The sequence below is a fragment of the Mytilus californianus genome, unplaced genomic scaffold, assembly GCF_021869535.1.
Source record: "Mytilus californianus isolate M0D057914Y unplaced genomic scaffold, xbMytCali1.0.p SCAF_14, whole genome shotgun sequence".
Lineage (NCBI taxonomy): Eukaryota > Metazoa > Mollusca > Bivalvia > Mytilida > Mytilidae > Mytilus > Mytilus californianus.
The window spans coordinates 35,358,278-35,378,082 of record NW_026262626.1 but is presented as its reverse complement, the minus strand read 5'-3'; the positions used below and the strand labels follow the sequence as shown (position 1 = coordinate 35,378,082).

Below are 19,805 nucleotides of genomic sequence, written 5' to 3'. Positions count from 1 at the left end.
TTCTCAACAAAAAAGGTATATATTGCTCCTGCTAAATATACAGGCAAATCCCAGACTCTGCATAATTAAGTGGCAACAACTTTTTAACTTCCATATTTCATGTAAATTGGGTAAGAGTTCTAATAAAAATCTGAATGAAATTCATATTTGATCTTGATAAATGAAGACAGGTGATGAACACTGGGTTACCTGTTTGAGCCTTTTTTCACTGGTTTGAAGCTGCACAGATTTCAGAATAATTTCTTATCAGACATTTAAAGAAAATTGAAGATAAATATCCATTACTTTTTTACCTTTTCAAGTTTTGAGAAGATAATTAATAGACACTTGAAAACAACACAGAAGCTGACATTCTGAGATACTGTGTAGGAAATGTACATGTACTGATGCTGAAACAAATTATTCTAAACAACTTTTGCCAGTTTGATGATTTAGTCTGTTTTATCTTTAAAATGATTGTTATTTTATAGATTTCACCAACTGATAACTTAATCTTGAAGTTATAAAGTACCCATCCTCCAACATAGAATTTCAATTAAAACTTATCACACAGAGGAATACATTATGATCAATTCTGACTGTTTTTGTGCTAATCTGAATATTATTTATTGAACTCGGAGTCATTAGCATAATAAAAGATACCAAGAAAACTGTATTAAACCCTAGGTTATCCTGAAAGTTGCATCTGAATACTCCTTTTTGATATAGAAAGGATTTTACTTATCATGATGAAATCTGACCAGTGTGCCTATTAAGTTTTAACATAAAACAAATTGAAACAGAAGAGCAGGTGTGATGTCAATACAGAAATCGTCAAATCAATGATGATCAGTGATTTCAAACCTTATTTTTGTTTAAATGCAATCTATTCAAGATGGTCATCACTTTTGTAATTTCTCTATTCGTATAGAAAAAAAATATTTACAAAAGGGTGTAAATATCAACAATAGGTCAATAGTAAAGACAAGGACCTTAATAAAGGAAATACTTTAAGAGCCTTTAAAATACATTGCAATATGTAGGCCACAAAAGAATATCTTCTTGTTCCTTCATACATGTAACTGCTGGTACATACATATAAAACTAAAATTAGCTATAGTCTACTCGTCTATTGACCACTAGCGTCATGTTCATAACTTTCAACGGGTGCTTTATCAATAGGTAGCTTACCTTCTTTTTATCTCTCATGGAACCTTTTCCTCGTACCATTATTTTACAGCCTGTGTATTGTTCCAATTCTTTTGCTGTCATCCCCCGGGGTCCCAATATTCGACCCACAAAATTAAACTGCAAAATGTAATATATACATGATAAAGCATATGAAAATAAATGAATTGTTAAAAAGTATTATATGTCATTTTTTATACTGCAGTATCCTTTTTTTTTCAGTGCAATAAATTTCCTGGTAATTTTCAATGCTTCACCCAATCTTATAGATTTCAATGAACTAAAATATTTTGATATCTCACTTGAATAGCTTGGTTTAATTTTGTCATTTGTAAATGCCTACCCAAATTTAATCTTTTAGGTAAAAACAAATTGAATTCAAAACTTTATACCATTGTATGCGCAAGTTTCACCATTATAGAAAAGAAATGGACTACCCCCTTTATAAGGTGGGTTCAGAAGACCCGTTTTACCAACTCCCACCATGGATTGATGGATGGAATTGTCAAAATAAGTAGTGTACATATATATATATATTCCAGAATGCATAATATTGATATCATATATGTATATATATATATATATATACAGGATTTTTTTTCAGATGCAAAACTAAACACATGCTGAATCATGATGCTTTTGCAGTTATGACCAATAATTAAATTTAATCACAAGTATAGCTTAAAGATGATTTATTATCCTTGGAGATATTTGCATTGTTTTACGAGTCAAGTAGAATAATCCAGTCCTATTCTATAATGGCAATATACACAATAGAAATGATCCGACTGAATAAATTGTGTGTGTTTCCTGTTTGACATATCATATGAACCCTACTTTTTTTTTAGGAAACCACACATACATTATTTGGTTAAAAAAAATTAAAATGATCTGAAACCTACTTCTGGGTGTTCTTTGGTTGGTACATATAATTTTTCTGAGAATGTCTGTACTGGACCTATTCCATCAGGTAACATTAACTCTTCTCGTTGGTTGCCTTTATGATGAAATAATGCTAATCTCACACGGTTAATTTCTGAAAAAGCAAGTGACTAATCAAATCAGTCTGAAAATATAACATTGACCTTTGATAGAATGACCTTCAACCCCAACCTCTGAAATTAGGTTACATTTCAATTGTTTTTTTTCCACAAATAATCAAATCTCACAACTCAAAGAAAATCTGGTATGAAAAAATTGAATAAGGATGACAGACAAACACAAGGTGAAGTCCAGCAAAATCCACAGTACAACATTACATGCACAGAATGGTGTTGAAAGAAGACAGGAAACAAAAGTGTCCAGTGTACTTTAACTGCCATAGTAGGAGTGAGGATGGAGTGTGTGTTCATGTTCAATTGGCTGTACATATTTGCATTCCTTGATTAAAATTCAATGGATACCTTAGTCCCCAAAGGCAAATAGATAGTCACATTTTTCAATGGTCAAAGAATAGACCAGTTCTGGTTTACATAAGGAGAAACTCTATTATATCTCTCAAAATTTTGTGAGGAAAGAAGTCAAATGTGTCACAGATGTACAAATCTCAGTGAAGAGATCATAAATTTAGATAATCATTTCACATGCATTTTCATAGATTTGTTTTGATTTCTCAGACAAACATGCCTATTTACAACCACCAGAGATGAAGAATTGTATAAATATCTGGGGGCAAATCATGTTATTCCTTTTTTTCCCTTTTCAACTAATGAGCTTGTCTGGAATTCCTACTGAGAAACAGGGGGGAGTTTCCATGTGAACCAACAAATTCTTTCTTCTATTACATATCCCTGACATCTGGAAGCCATAACACCACAGAGAATTTCTACTTCTCACATTTCAACATTAAAATCATGACTCAAACAAAATTAGAACCTCATGTGTTTTGATGGATATCAAAAGAGAAAGCTATTTTAGCATCAACATATAATTGGTAAAAACTCCTAGTTGAAATGTGTAATATTTTTTCTTTGGAGGTTAATTTATATTCTCATTTCTGCCAATTATTTATCAAAGATCTATTTGATTTGACAAGGTTTTCCAGTTAACAAATCTCTACCAGCCATATGTTTGCTATATTTTCAAAATATATTTAAAATGAGGATTTCTTACATTCTAAAACAATATTTTGAACACATTTTAAGCACGACTGCACTATACTGGCTTATAGAAAATCTGGTATGAAAAAAATATCAAAAAAATGTATTTTAAATATACAAATACATGTAGTATGACCAGCATAATTTTCTTTCTTCAAAATACTATTAAATGCTCTTATGAAACATTGTACATATACTGATGTTCACAACTGACAACTTCCTTTCAAAATGTATTTCATGTGAAGCTGACCTGTAACTATTGCACAACAATATGTGTATTACTTAAATATTGCCCAAAGGGCCAACATTCCAGCAGTATTCACTGGTCAATAACTCATGTTCTATGACACAATATTCATTAACTTGATGAAATGTCATATAAAACAGGAGGTCAAGTGGTCATTATTCAGTAATAATTTTACACTTAATGCATCTTGTGACTGATAAAAATTCTTAAGGACATTGCAACTTCTCTTATTTACTGAAAAATTATGTTTTTTTTATGTAATACCTGTACATTATCATATGTACATTTTATGGATTGGTGTGATGTCATACAAAGTTCAAGTCAAAAAGATATGATGGTTTTGCAGTTTTGAAATAATAATATAAAATTACAACTCCCAACTAAAACATTTACTTCTTATTTTAAACTACTACTACATCATGTACATTGTACATATATAGTGTTTAAAAAGGTTATGATACATGTTCTTATTGAAAGTTAACATACTTCAACATTTATCTTACTTACTATTTTTTGCATTTCTATTTTCAACCTACTTAGCAATGATACTAGGATAAAGTTATCCTCTGATGTAAAAATTGTTTACAAAGACTTTAGATTACTTCTGATGGTTGAAAAGACATTAAAGAGATACATTTTATTTGTATCTTAATATTACATATGTACATGTAATGATGAAATTTATTTTAAAACGACCCTATATTGATTTGCTTAGCATTTATATAACCTATTCTTGTTGAATGTAATTTGAAATTAATCAAGCAAGAAAATTGACACTGGTCAATGCATATGGGATTTTTTTTATTTAAATAATTCTACCGTCATTAAAAGACTTCACATGATCCTCTTTTCTGAACAAAACATGTTCGTGTAATTCTTTAATAAGTATAGTAACTTATTCAGTAATACAAAAGAATTTAATCCTTTATTTTGTGGGCAATGTGTACATTATATTTATATATAAATCATGGGAATGCTTCCAAACTGAGCAAATCTTCGTTTGTATCTTGATTAAATAAAATGGCTTAAATTTCCAAAATCATTCTCTTATTCCAACTTGTGCACCTGTGACGACAAAGTAACCGAGAATTTGATACAAAATGACAAACTCTTCAGATCACCTAAAAATGCAACATCACCAATACAAAATCAGTGGTGTATTTTAAACAATTTAAAGGGATGTGAAATCCAACGCCATCCAAAGATAATTGTCCACCTAGAATCGGAGATATTTTTTTGTATGTGCTCATTGGACCTTAATCACTGATTGTGATCACTCAGCTGAATAACACAGTTCTATTGAATATTGTCAGACCTTGCAAGAAATAAACAAAGATTTGATGATGGTATTTGTATCAGGCAGATTTTATGATCACTGTTCACATCTCAGCCTTTGTTGGACAATAACAATTGACAAAGATCTATAGATTTAAATAATTGCCACAAATATGCTACTATTTCGATTACAATGGTCATAGAATTTTTAAATCCTTTTTAACAGCAAAGTATGAATAACTCCATATTTATATAAGTAAGCTGGCAAATAAGAATACACTAAACTGCCTCCGGCCATGAATTTTTTCCATTTTCTTCTATCCATATGAAGTGTCACAAGAATTTGACATTGAAATTAATGATGTTGTCTTTCTGGGAAGATTCCTTTTAACTTCTCTAATAAATGTACAAGTAGATTTTGTCATTAAATCACAACTCCCGTTCTAACTATAGACATAAAGTTATAATGTGCATTCACAAAATAATATATGAATTTGTTCTAAACACATATCATTCTACCATACCTTTTGTTCAATGTGTCCAAACGTTGTCTAAGCATTATACTTGCTATCCATCGCTGAATCTCCTTGATGCTGTTTTTCAAAATATGAATCCTTTTGAATTTGTAGTTCGTATATTTTTGTTCTGAGTTAGTATATTAGATTGAATAAACTCCCAAGTGCTAAGTTCCAGCAGCAAACGATGTACATTAAAAAACGGTGGGATAAATTTGAGTAAACTAACAGCTACATGAGACCAATGTTATTATTGTCACATATAATATAACAGCACTTTTATATAGTGTACTAATCTTTAAGATGTAACTTGGTGAGAAAAACTAGTAATTAATCGGTAATTTATATCAACAAGCAAATCAGAAGGCAAGAAGTATTAGAGAAGTGGTTACATGTACAAGGTGTATTGAAGCATCAATATAATAATGTTATTTGGTAATAAAAACATGCTTGAGATGAATTCTCGTGCGAAAAACATGTGAAAAGGGGGGATAACTCCACAAACTGTGCATATCATAGAGCGACACAATATATCCCAGGATATAAAAAAGCCATACAGGATTATTGATGAACAAATAGATTGTAAGCCATTATCCAATATGTGTTCCCAGTTGAAAAACGTGCAATTTAATACTCAAATTAATTGTTAGAACTTTTATATTAACCAGAATATTACTTTAGGTTTAATTTTTATTGTATCTAAATCACTAGGTTTTAATTTTCAAAAAATAAGGAAATTTTTCTATTTTCTAGTCACTGTTGAAACATAGTTGTAAAAATGACAGCCAGGTGACAATTTAAACAGGTGTGTTTACTTTCAGATTATCTGCTTCTGATAACATAAACGCGGGAGATTTTCAATTTTCTATCAAACAGCAATGACAATCCTCGAGAGAATTTAATCATTTTTTACATTTTGAAGCTTTTATTAGAAATTTATTGTTAAAAATCTTGTGTGATCACCAGAGGGCAATGGATTGTTTACGTCGAATAATGGCTGCCGAAAATGTAGGCCAAGTGTATCGGAATGCTAGCCAAAAACCTGTTGCTGTCAAAATTAAATACACAATTACAATTTATTTCCTGAAGATTAATTTTCATTAGGGATGAATGTATGCGAAAAATATTCAAGACTGCCCAAAATCTTTAAAATAATAACTTTTCTTCACTTTCTAAAGAAACTTTTCTTACAAACTTTCCGAAGTGTCAAATTACTTTCCTCCTTACGTCAATAAGAATTTTCTTTGTTTTGACGCGTAGTTGCATATTAAAATTAAAACAAAGTTACGAAAAAAATGGACAAATAATCAGTTAAAGTCTGAAATATTTTCCATACAACATTTTCATTTACACTTACCTTCGTCTAAAAGTTTTTCCAAGTGAATAAAAACACTTGGAAATGCCTGAATTTGTTTCTTGTCTTTTAATAACTGTGCTAAATATTCTGGCGTGTTACGCTCATCTTTGTTAGTTTCAGTCCCCATGTTAAAAGCTTTCAGCTCTGTAGCAAAACTACCTGAGTTAAGAAGGGTTAGATACCAAACTACAAACACTACAATATTCTGATCCCTCTTTCATGAAAACTTTGTTTATGAACACGTGCTGGTCTATGCGCATGCCCAAGACGATACTTATTTTTCAGGTGTATGACAGGATAGAATTGGATATATACTATACAAAACATTACAAAATAAAAGTTGTGCAAAGTTGTTATTATTATTAACGTAACTTGAAATGACATTCTTATAAAATTATTGATTGATATATATATTTTGTTATTAATTCAACGTGTAATGGATTAAATTGCCTAAAGGGTCAGTTTACACATATACATATGTTATTATAAGGTGTTTATGATTAACCCATACCGATTTAATGAATTCTACGGTTTCTCATCGTTTATAGTTGTCATTTATCAAAAGATGACAAAATTCAAATATTTCTGTCAAATTGTCACAGCATTTCAATCTCTCTAGATACGTGACCAAGAATGACCAATAAAATCGTAATACAACTGCAATAGGACTTGATCATTTTTTGATCAAAAAATAAAATCATATTTTGATTAGATCTGGTAATGAAATATCGAACGGAATATTTCGCCTGGTTTGAATCCCAATTAACAACATGGGGATTAATTAAATCCCTTTGATAAATAAGCTTTCAATCAACGTCCGACGAGGCATGATTTTACATGTTTTCAATGGACTTAAAAAAAAAAAAATTAACACAGCTTCACGATGTCGAGTGCAAATGTGTCGAGGCGATGACAAAAACATACATTGCTTTTTGAAGCAGAGACATGCATTGATTGCTATTTCTTCGTCTAGTTTCACACTCCCACAATCACCGCCTAAACTATAGTAAACCCGCTTTCAATGAAACTACCAGAAAATCGTTTATACCTAATGGCATTGATTTTTTTTTATTTACAAGTTAGTATATATATATTTTGTTTTCACATCGTAAAACAAGGAGTTTTATCATATTTAACTAATAGGGGGAGTGGCCGGAGTCTTGTACTGTTTCCAGATCATACGTAACTCCTTAATTTTGTTATTTTCATTTTAATTTAGACACTTTACCTTCCCTTATACGGCTCAATCTTATGATTGTTTGTGATTTGTGAGTGTGTTATTTGGCCGGTTGAAGCCTTATTTCACATGTTTTTTCCTCAAATTATCAAATATTAAGAAAAATAATTTTCGGATATTTTTTATACCAAATTTGTTTATGTTTGCCTTTTCGATTGAATTACTTTCTTTTTGGGGCACCATTTACAATTTGGTGCTCTCTAAGACGTCCGCCATTCATAAATGAGAGTTTCTTCCATATACGTCTACCTTTCACAACAAAGTGTTGCTTACACGTTCGCCAGTCACTCTAACCACGGAGTTTAACATTTTGTTAAAATAAATTCACATTAAAACAAAACCCAAAAGTGTAGATTTTTTTTTCATTGTAGGGTAAAGTATAACACTGAGTCGATCAGCCGGCTTAAAACTATACAGCAAAGGCGACAATGGAAGGTGAGAGGAGATAAAGGAGGGTGTGCCGAAAAGTATAACATACTGTACATAGTACATACTGCAAGTTATATATATATATATATATATATATATATAGCAGGGTTTAAGAACATTTGTTGTTCGACCTGTTAGTCAAATGCGTTTTGTTAAAATATACTTTTTCACTTTTTTGGTCTTTTGGAAAATGTTGTTTGTGCTGTATTTAGACCCTTCTAACAAGAAATTTGTTTTGCGTGCACACGTATCAAATGTGCGGGTTTTATCCAACGCAATCATAGGTTTGAACGTTTTTTTCAATTTAGACTTGTATATATATATATATATATATACTAAGTATATGATTGTTTAGAATAAAAAAATTAAATCGGATGCAATATATATGTAGGACTCTGAACCGCGATGGTCACGCTGAAGTGCGATGGTTGGACGCTGAAGTGCCTTTTTGATCACGCTGAAGTGCGATGGTGGCATTGTGACGCTATCTTCTTGATAGCTACGCCGAAGTGCGATGGTGCATGATAACGCTGAAGTGCGATGGACTAAATAAACTATATTTTCAATGCTTTTCATGTCTATGAAGAAGGCAGTTCGTTTGCTTTATGTCGACGTTACATTGTGTTACTATAGAAGCAGTTTTCGGGTTTTTAAGTTAATAAGGGGAATATAAACTACAGGAAACGGAGAGTGATTGGTCGAGTTAACCTTCTGTAGCGGATTTTTGTTTCTAAATATACAAAAGGTTCTAGTTTACGTACGATGGATCGTGGCATTATTCTCTAAATACATACGGGTTCGTAAACAGACTCTCTGTATAATAATATTACTGTAAAAGAGGAACTCATGAGAAGAACCAGGTAAAAATCAAATGTTAAAGCAGAATTATGTTCACATGCATAAATGACCAAAGAGGATGATCTCTCATTTAATATGCAACTGTAACTAAGGATATGCATAGACAATAATGAATATTTTATATACTAACTATAAAACAATTAAATAATTGCACAACTGTAGATTTTAAACAAGCCACCACGCGTCACATAGGCCATCGCACATCAGCGAACGGACCAAAACACTTCGGCGCAGACCATCGCACTTCAGCGGGACCATCGTACTTCAGCGTCCCCATCGCACCTCCGAGTCCTACATATATTCCAAATGGGCATTCTTTATTAATTGGAGAGGTAATTTAAAACTGTAATAATTTTCCCTTTATGTAAAGAACTGTCGGAACCCACCCAAAAACTCCTGTTCTTTTACATAATTAGTGGTGGTGGTCGTCGTCGTATGCTTTTAACGTGCATGGTTAGGTAGTGCACACTTTGTACTATAGGGCTTTACTCCCAATCTTCTAACTTTCATCTAGCCTTCATCTTTGTTTTATAATGCTACTCATTAAATATTTCTAAATTTGGAGTTGGCGGACGATCTCCAATTAGTATGTGATCTTTTTCAGGAGGAAATCTATTTGTAAATCTATAGGATCATCGATGTCAAAAGCTTCAGAGTACTTTGTTGTACCATTTTCTAACGTAATTCTATACATTTGCTGCATGTTTGGTATGTACGGACTGTCTACTAAATTCATACTTTCTTTTATACTTTGTTTCTCCTCATATATTTCGTCGGCGTTATATCGTATACGCCTCACAAATTTTTTTGGTATTGCGAAGACTGCTCCCTAGCTGGTTTTACTTTTTGTCTGGTGATGGTTCTTCCCGCTTCCTGTTGCATGTCTATATGTAGTTGGGTTGTGGCTCTATCTTTGCAGCTGGTTCCCCAACTTGATTCCCTGTCAGTTTGACTAATATGTAGTGCTTGAAATGACTTTGAAGTCCCTAAGTATATTTCTTCCCATATGCGGCTCTCTAACGCTATGCGTCCTAGTAGCCCAGTTATTTCTACTGGAAGTTCTATTGTTGTGATATAGTTTAGTTGTGGCCACGGAGCGATGTTCCCTGTTTTCAGATCAAGTTGCATAACTAGAGTATTACAACACCTTCAGATATATACACACAGTAAATATAACCAAATAGCCTTCGTCAGTGTCAATAAATTTTACATGTTATAAAATCGTTTTGAAAAATATTTCGGCTGAACAAATAGCCTTCGTCAGTGTCAAGAAAAAGTTCAGCCGAAATATTTGTCAACACGATTTTATAACATCATCTTCGTATATTATATCTTATATTAGTACCGTTGCGCCAATCTTTAGAACTTTATAATTTATTCCTTATCTGTGCAGTATCGTCTATTCTAGACGACCCCGTACATATTAAATTTGATGGTTGGTACTTTTTATAGACTTCTATATATATATTTATATATACAAGTCTAAATTGAAAACAACGTTCAAACCTATGATTGCGTTGGATAAAAACCGCAATTTTTATACGTGTACATGCAAAACAAATTTCTTGGTAGATGGGTCTAAATACAGCACACACAACATTTTCCAAAAGACCTAAAAAGTGAAAAAGTATATTTTAACAATACGCATTTGACTAGCAGGTCGAACAACGGATGTTCTTAAACCCTGCTGACTGCCATTGGCGATTGCCAAATAAACGGATCACCAGATGTAACAAAATGGATCTTAACTATTAATTTAATACCAAACAGAAAACAATAAACTTGCGGAAAAGATGGTATACCGCAAACATATCCGGATTTCGACAATTAATGTCTCTTCAGTGATGTTAGGAATTGAAACGGTATTTGGAAGGCCATATAATTTACCTCAATTTAGGATAGACTCTTGAATTTTGAAGAGTCGAACTAGGATGAACGGATCATATAAACCCGAAGGCAAATATAATACAAGCCCAAACGAAAAAATATAAACAAGTCTAAATTGAAAACAACGTTCAAACCTATGATTGCATTGGATAAAAACCGCAATTTTTATACGTGTGCATGCAAAACAAATTTCTTGGTATTTGGGTCTAAATACAGCACAAACAACATTTTCCAAAAGACCTTATATATTTATATATATATATATTTGTGTTGATCGGTTGGTTTTGTCAGAACCGTAGACAAAAGTGACGAGTACCCGCTGAACTAATCGGGTGGGGTGGGGGGATCTTAGTAAGAACTCCGGTATAATGTTTAAATGCATTTGGCACTTATTATATAAAAAAAACCGAGTGATGTAAAAGTAATGGAGATGTAACTGCTTACTACCCTGGTTTAGATTTTTCTCAATCTTGTGTATATACTGTTTTGCAGATCATTGTTTTGTGTTAATATCGTCTGCCTGTTTTTGACATACAATGGTTGGTTTGTTTCCCTGTATCTTTTTATCGTTGGGTTTATGGGAGGATCACATGTACATATATACTGGTAACAAAACAGGCTGCAAATCTCACGTACTAGATAACAATTTTGAAAGGCAAAAATTTTTTTCTTGCGAATAACACCACGATTTTATTGTCAGCATTTTCAATAAAAACGCATATTTTGACTATGAAGCAGGATATACGCTGACAAAAACCTCTGAACAAGGAAGAAATTGTAAACCCGATATGTTACTGCAACAATGAAAAGCAAAAAAATAATCCACCAAATAACTATTTCTCGATGTTGCATGACAAACGTAGTTATAATACTCGGGTAGTTTTTATGTTCATTTGATTATTTGTTTGTATGTCTTTTGAATAATTTGTTAAAATATATTCAGAGGTCAGGAACCTTGTAACAAAAATAAGGCCATATCAATTTTCTACTATAATAAAGGACACGCAAATAACTAGTTAAAGGAATATTTCGTTCAGTTGGTCTACACGAATAGTATCTTCTAAATAAAATTAACTAATCAACTGTCATGAATATAGCTTGTTAATACTTCTGAATACAATGAATGAAAAAAAGGCCTTAAATTTACAGTAAAATACATTTACGAACTCAATAATTGTTTGAAATCGATATATCAATAAATAGTGCATGTAAAGTCATGATCTGTATTTTTATAATCCTGAGAAATTTGCTAATTCACAGCCCGATGGAAATCAATCCTAACCTTTGTTGACATATCAAAACATACTATCTTATCTTTTTGCATAAAGAAAAATTTAACAAGATACCTTAAATTGTTTAAACTTGGAAGAACTGGACATCCTATTTTAAATTGTCTTAAGAAAATGCGAACATCGGTCTTAAATTGTCTTAAGGAAAATGAACATCAGTTTTAATTGTCTTTAAAGACTTTACAGTTCAAGTTTATACAAGATCTCATTGCATACAAGGGACTCGTAAAACAGGTCCTAAACGGCATGACATATATTATACACGTATATCTATATTGCTCGAGGCTGTATGTTGCCACATATGTCTTTTGTCTGTTGTTGTCGTTGAGCTACTGTCTCATTGACGTTTATCCCACACCTTCCAAAATTTATGCTTTTTGAATATCCGGCGGCTATTCGTGTTTGTAGATTAGAACTAATAGTATGAGCCACTGAAAGACTGATTAATGCGGTATGGGTTTTACTCATTGTTGAAGGCCGTAGGGTGACCTATATAGTTGTTAATTTCTGTGTCATTTGGTCTCTTGTGGAGAGTGGTCTCATTGGCAATCATACCACATCTTCTTATTTATATATATATATAAGAAAATCATTCATTTTCACCCTTGCCGAGTTTATAAGGAGGGCTTATAGGTAGGTGCATTCAACAATTAGAAAACTTGTCCCGCATCACCAATGTGACTAAGTTACTTTACAAATGTTTTATCTAAGAGGGGATGGGTGGATCGGAAATTTGATGAAAATTTAGTCGAATTTTAATATCAGATAAATTTTAGAGAAAATTTTCACTTTTCACAGAATTTAACAAATATCCAGAAAATCGAAACACGCGTTTCTGTTTACACATTTTGTTACATTATTGCAAATTCTATATAAATAAGAAGATGTGGTATTAGTGCCTATGAGACAAATACCCACCAAAGCTACAATGTGTAAAAAGTAAACAATTATAGGTCAACGTACGGCCTTCAACACGGAGCCTTGGCTTACACCGAACAGCAAGCTATAAAGGGCCACAAAAAGACTAGTGTAAAACAATTCAAACAGGAAAAATAACGATCTAATCTATATAAGATAAAATGCTTCGCTGGGGCGCAGCTTGATACGACCGCTGAGGTCCAACCCTGAACAGTTGGGGCAAGTATGGACACAACATTCAAGCTTGATACAGCTCTGAATTTGGATTGTTATTAAATATTTGACACAGCATAGGTTTCTGACACAGAAAGAATGTGGTCTAAGAACTTGAATTTTTTTAATTTACCTATTATGGTCCAATGTCCAAAATCAAAATACATGGTTAGATTCAGCATATCAAAGAACCCCATATATTCAATTTTTGTTGAAATCAAACAAAGTTTAATTTTGGACCCCAACTTGGACAAACTTGAAAACTGGGCCCATAATCAAAAATCTAAACACATGTTTAGATTCAGCATATCAAAGAACCCCAAGAATTCAATTTTTGTTAAAATCAAACTTAGTTTAATTTTGGATCCTTTGGACCTTAATGTAGACCAATTTAAAAAACAGGACCCAAAATTAAAAATCTAAATACACGGTTAGATTTGGAATATCAAAGAACCCTAATAATTCAATTTTAGATGAAATCAAACAAAGTTTAATTTTGGACCCTTTTGACCTTAATATGAACCAATTTGATAACGGGGTCCACAAATAAAAAATCTAAATACATGGTTAGATTCAGCATATCAAAGAACCCCATATATTCAATTTTTGTTGAAATCAAACAAAGTTTAATTTTGGACCCCAATTTGGACCAACTTGAAAACTGGGCCAAAAATCAAACATCTAAATACATGTTTAGATTCAGCATATCAAAGAACCTCATATATTCAATTTTTGCTAAAATCAAACAAAGTTTAATTTTGGACCCTTTGGACCTTAATGTAGACCAATTTGAAAACTGGACCCAAAATTAAAAATCTAAATACACTGTTAGATTCGGCATAACAAATAAATAAATGTGATCAAAGATTTTACAAATCTAATGCGCCATACTGTGCAATTAAAGATTACTTCTTGAAATTTTTCAATATTTGAAATTTGAAAAAAAAAATAATATTTGAAGAATAATTCTTTTTAATTTCTGAAATCTGAAATGAGAAAAAATTGACCTCCCACAATTTCTTTTTATCCCCCCCCCCCCTTTTTTCCCCCAAAAAATTCTTTCCCTCAAGATATGGTCATAATCTCTATTCAAATTTCCAATGGAGTTGGCAACCATAATTACCCATTTAAATTTACCATAGTGCTAACTTAATCTATTTTATAATAGAATCAAAAATATAGGGTCAAATCTTTCATATGGATTTTTTTGTAAAAAAAAAAAGATGCAACATTTATACTACAAGTATAACAAGGGGGTTATGGCTCAAACCGTTTAGGAATTAGGGGCAAAAAAATTTAAAAGCAGTGTAAGGGAAGTAACCAAAACGTTGTATTTGGATTACCTCCCTTACACTGTATTAAATTATCTTTATTGTTCATTAACCATTACTTTATACATAATTTAAAAGCAGTGTAAGGGAGATAATTTCAATGATGTATTTGATTTATCTCCCTTACACTGCTTTAAATTATGTTTTGTACTAAAGTATTTGTCCATTAACCAGGACAACCTTGTTTTTCCCCCTTTTTTGCCCCTAATTCCTAAACGGTTTGAGCCATAACCCCCCCAAATCCTAACCATCCCTTTGTGGTATGGAAACTTGTAGTATAATTTCAGAGAGATCCATACACCGTTCCACAGTTATTGTCTGGAAACTAGAAAATGCTTATTTTTGGCCCCTTTTTGGCCCCTAATTCCTTAACTGTTGGTACCATAACCCCCAAAATCAATCCCAACCTTCCTTTTGTGGTATTTAACCTTATGGTCAAATTTCAAAAAGATCCATTCACTTAAACTAAAGTTAGAGTGCGAAAACCAATGTGTCTTCGGACGACGACGCCGGACGACGACGACGACGACGACGCCAACGTCATACCAATATACGACCACAAAATTTTTTTGCGGTCGTATAAAAACGAGAAACGAGAAACACTTTTGAACCACGCCGCCAACAAACTACAACCACTGAACAACAGGCTCCTGACTTCGGACAGGTGCATAAAAATGTTTGTATATATAAGTAATTTTGAATCAAATTAGTTTGTGTCTGTAAGGGAGATACACAGCTTTTATTCAGAATTTACTAGTTTTTGGTTTGTTTGGAGTATCCTAGTTACTATTAAAAATGAAACTTAATACACTTGTGACCCCTCTCCATACTAGATGAAACTTAATACACTTGTGACCCCTCTTCACACTAGATGAAACTTAATACACTTGTGACCTCTCTCCACACTAGATGAAACTTAATAAACTTGTGACCCCTCTCCATACTTAATGAAACTAGATACACTTGTGACCCCTCCCCCTACTTTTTGAAATGGCAACAATTAGCTTTATGTAAAAACCAGACATAGTGTTGTAAGAACCTCCGCGTATGCCGCTTTCATATTGTTATAAGTTAAGTAATGATAAGACGTTTACGAAAATTTCATTATGTAAATAAAATACAGGGGAACTTAGTTCTATACATATAAAGACATCCAGCTAAACTTTTGCTATATCCCTAACCCTAGCATATGCTTGTAAAAAAGGAAAACACTGTTCCTCTTATTTCTCAGCTCGTACGAATAAATTACCTATAAAGGGACAATGTATACGCAAACTGCATATTGTATATAACTGCACATTATATATAAAAGACTGTGAATCCAGAGGCCCGTTTTAGGGGGGACAGCAACCCCCCTTATGGAGCTATACATATGGTTAATGCATATATTTTTTCTAATCAAACTCCTAACGTTGCCTAGTTTGCCCCCTTTCAAAATCCTAAAGATCCGCATCTGGAATCATTATCGAACACGCTACTTTATTTGATGACGTCACTGAGACATGCAATATAGTCTGGGTACATCTACTGAATATAATCTTTGCTCATTTACTCTATTTTCACTGACAAGAAAATTCGAGTCATTGTCTTTGTTGTAAACTTTATCGAATCAATGCACGGAGCAAGGAAAAGAGGTCACTGTGGTGTATACTTATCTGAATCAATGGAGCATGGAAAAGAGGTCATTGTGGTATATACTTATCTGAATACCGACACATTCATTGGTGTGTGAAGATGCACTTTCCTAAAGTACAAAAACACGTACTAGATTCGAGACATAATTTCGGCAGTATGGTGATTTCTTGTCTACCCATCCTTGATTTATAGTCGCGTATTGCTGATTGCTACCTCATGTTAGTGTGAACATTATGTGTACAATTCCCGTGTAGGTTCCAAATATTATCATTTAGCTTTAAAAGACATTTCTATTTGCTTCCTCTTTAGAGATTTCAATACCTGTCTCTTTTAAGTAAGCCATAACTATTCAACCTTTGAGCTTGCCACATGCGGTAAAGAACGTTAATGCCAAATTTGTGCATTCGATTCATTTCTACATAAGGGACAAGGTTATTAAAACAAGTGACACATTTATAAGTAAGCCCTCGATCTCGACGGTTCCAAACTGTTTCTAGAAGGTTGTTATATCTATTTATGTGTGATTAAAACGATAGGTATAGGTATATTTCTAGCACATAGTAGGTAGCAGTCTAAGATGACACGAAATCAAAAAGAAAATCGAGAGGTCAGCAACATATGGTCTTCAACTATATACACGTGTTTATAAATAAAATCGTCACAAGTCTAAAAATGTTGTGAAGAAATTCAACCGAAACTACCAAAGATCTTACAAAATCAACAATGGCAGACATCTTACTGAAATTTTGGACCTTGCCCCCAACGAACATATTTTTTGTCAACAGTTACCAATAACATTTTTATTTCTTATATTAAACATATAAAAATAAGAAGATGTGGTATGCTTGCCAATGAGACAACTCTCTACAGGAGACCAAATGACACAGAAATTAACAACTATAGGTCACCATACGGCCTTCAACAATGAGCAAAACCCATACCGCATAGTCCGCTATAAAAGGCCCCGAAATGACTAATGTAAAACTATTCAAACGAGAAAACTAACGGCCTGATTTATGTTAAAATAATGAACGAAAATCAAATATGATATACAGCTACAAACGACCACCACTGAATAACAGGCTCCTGACTTTGAACAGGCACATACAGAATGTGGCGGGGTTAAACATGTTAGCGGGCGCCCAACCCTCCCCATACCTGGGACAGTGGTGTAGCAGTACAACATATGAGCAAACTATAAAAATCAGTTGAAAAGGGATTAACTCATCAGATAGATACAAAACAAAAACAAGTAATACAAAACACAGTGGACGTGGCAGAGTACTTATACATCCTCACAACAAAAAGACACTAAGTACAGATCTGAGAGTGATCGGAGTTCAAAGCCAATAACAACTAATAAAAAAAATTCATAGGAGTCACCTTTTTATTTATAAGTGAATCGGGCAATTTCAATAAATTTTCAACAGAAATTGTAAAGATAAAGTTTTATTTATAGTTACTAGTTTTTTTTAGAAAAGACAAAGGTAAACGACTTATTAGAGACGAGTATGCAGCAATGACGATCCAGAACAATATACAACAGAAAATGTCAACCAGGATAAATATAGTTCTTCTTTTGCTTTCATTGTTATTTCAGTATCTCTGTCTCAAAAATAGAAAATCTGAGTGATTTTCTTCTATCGAAACAGTTTTGGTTGCTAAGTAATAAAAGTCTGCTGAATGAATTATAGGTTTATTTGATACAATATCTAGTCTGAAGGCTTACAACGTAAAACAAGTGTTATTACATTTGAAACAAGTAAAAATATCGTTATATGTTTTTATTAATAATGTGTTGCATTTGAGGTAATGCAATAAAATGTACATTAGTGACAAATGAATTAAGCAAAAACAAGATTTTTTTTCTACATTTTTTCGAAACAGCTGTTCAGTGGCAATTAGTTTTCTAAAATGTCAGTACAGAAACTGCCTTGATAACCTTCTCTTTGGTGGTTAAAGAATGGATCACAACTACACATATGAGAACTTACCGTAATATTTAATCTTATTAATTTTACGTTTATTCAAAGAGGAATTTACCGACCAAAAGTCGAAATAAACCAATGTTACCATATACCTAAACGTTTAAAGCCGCTTAACTGTAAAATATCCCATAAGAAATAAATTGGTCAGTTCTTTAACAACTTAAATACATCTACTAAGTAAAGTATACCAAGGAATTTCTCTTGACCTTTATATTGTAATTAAGAAAATTTGATGTTACCTCAATTATATATGTTAGAAAAACGCACAGTTTGGTTCTTTGAAAGCAATATAGACTTTTAAATCTGTATATTTATATCTAAGGGTGGTTTGTATAACAAACATGTGAGCCAGCATCAACCAAAATTTACCATATTTACGATATTTGCCCTTTATTATACAAATAATATAGCCGCATTATACGAACGAACGAACCAAACAACCAACAAGTAAAATCTGCGTAAAAAATGGAAGATATGTTAATAACATTGAAATAAATCTTTATGAAGGGAAAAATGTGACTAAATTTGAAAAAAATCCAGTGTAGCACTTCATAAAATATCTATACAAAAATCTAAACAATTGAAACACGGAATAAAGAATTGTACTGGCCTATATACTCAGTTGAATATTCTGCTTAAAAGAAACTACTAGTATTTTGGAGCATTGGGAGAAAAAGTATTAAGATTGAAAAAAGTAATTTCATGTAAACGTGGGAAAAAAGCTTTGAAAATCAAATAAAGCATTAGCCGCAGAACCTTTTCTATTATAATGCAAAGGGTTTAGACCGGTCTATTTTTGAAGACTATTTTTGGTACCCTCTAAATATGCCCTTCTTTCTTTTTTTCGACGATTAGCTCTCTCATTGGTAAATACCGGACATGTCCTTTTCTATGAGGTGAGAGGATATTCAAATTTTTTAACCGTTTGTATTCCTTACGAACAGTCTGATATCAAGGTAGATTTACAACCCAAACCACCCATACCTAGAACCCTAGATGTGTAGGGTATATATACATCTATGCTGGAACTAAATTTAAGTTGGTTTTTATGTTGGTAAACATCTCGTTGTGTAAGGGTTGTTATACCATATCAATTTCTTTACGTTTTGATTGGTAAATTTTAATGGATGCATAATCATCATACATATTTGAATTGACAAGTCTTAGCAATTTGAGTAACTAACTTAGTTTAATAAAAAGGAAATTTCATAAACATCATTTTTATGAAAATACTGTTATTTAAACATGGTGAATTTCAGTCAATTTAACACCGTTTTTTTCGCAAATTCTACTCCCATTCTATTAAAATATGCATCTACTTTAAATATTCATTCTATAATATTTCCGAAAATAAATGGGG

General features: G+C 32.4%; 1 protein-coding gene and 1 long non-coding RNA gene across 8 annotated transcripts in view; one reads left to right on the top strand and one right to left on the bottom strand.

The window, feature by feature from the left end:
* Positions 1-6,890, bottom strand: part of LOC127724705 (protein quaking-A-like) — a 28,430-nt gene extending 21,540 nt beyond the window's left edge. For 3 of the 7 annotated variants that reach the window (XM_052231780.1, XM_052231781.1, XM_052231782.1), the window contains exons 1-3: positions 6,661-6,889; positions 2,070-2,203; positions 1,171-1,287 (exon numbers count right to left, since the gene is read on the bottom strand). In XM_052231780.1, the coding sequence (XP_052087740.1) occupies positions 1,171-1,287; positions 2,070-2,203; positions 6,661-6,787 (378 nt within the window). In that variant the 5' untranslated portion in view covers positions 6,788-6,889. Of the gene's footprint in view, positions 1-1,170; positions 1,288-2,069; positions 2,204-5,312; positions 5,382-6,660 lie in introns of all 7 variants that reach the window. The other 4 variants (XM_052231778.1, XM_052231777.1, XM_052231784.1 and 1 more) reach the window with 3 other exon arrangements.
* Positions 6,891-6,974: 84 nt separating this feature from the next.
* Positions 6,975-19,059, top strand: LOC127724801 (uncharacterized). The gene is made up of 3 exons (XR_007992708.1): positions 6,975-7,117; positions 8,269-8,332; positions 17,934-19,059. It is a non-coding gene; the product is annotated as an uncharacterized LOC127724801 (long non-coding RNA).
* Positions 19,060-19,805: the final 746 nt, after the last annotated feature.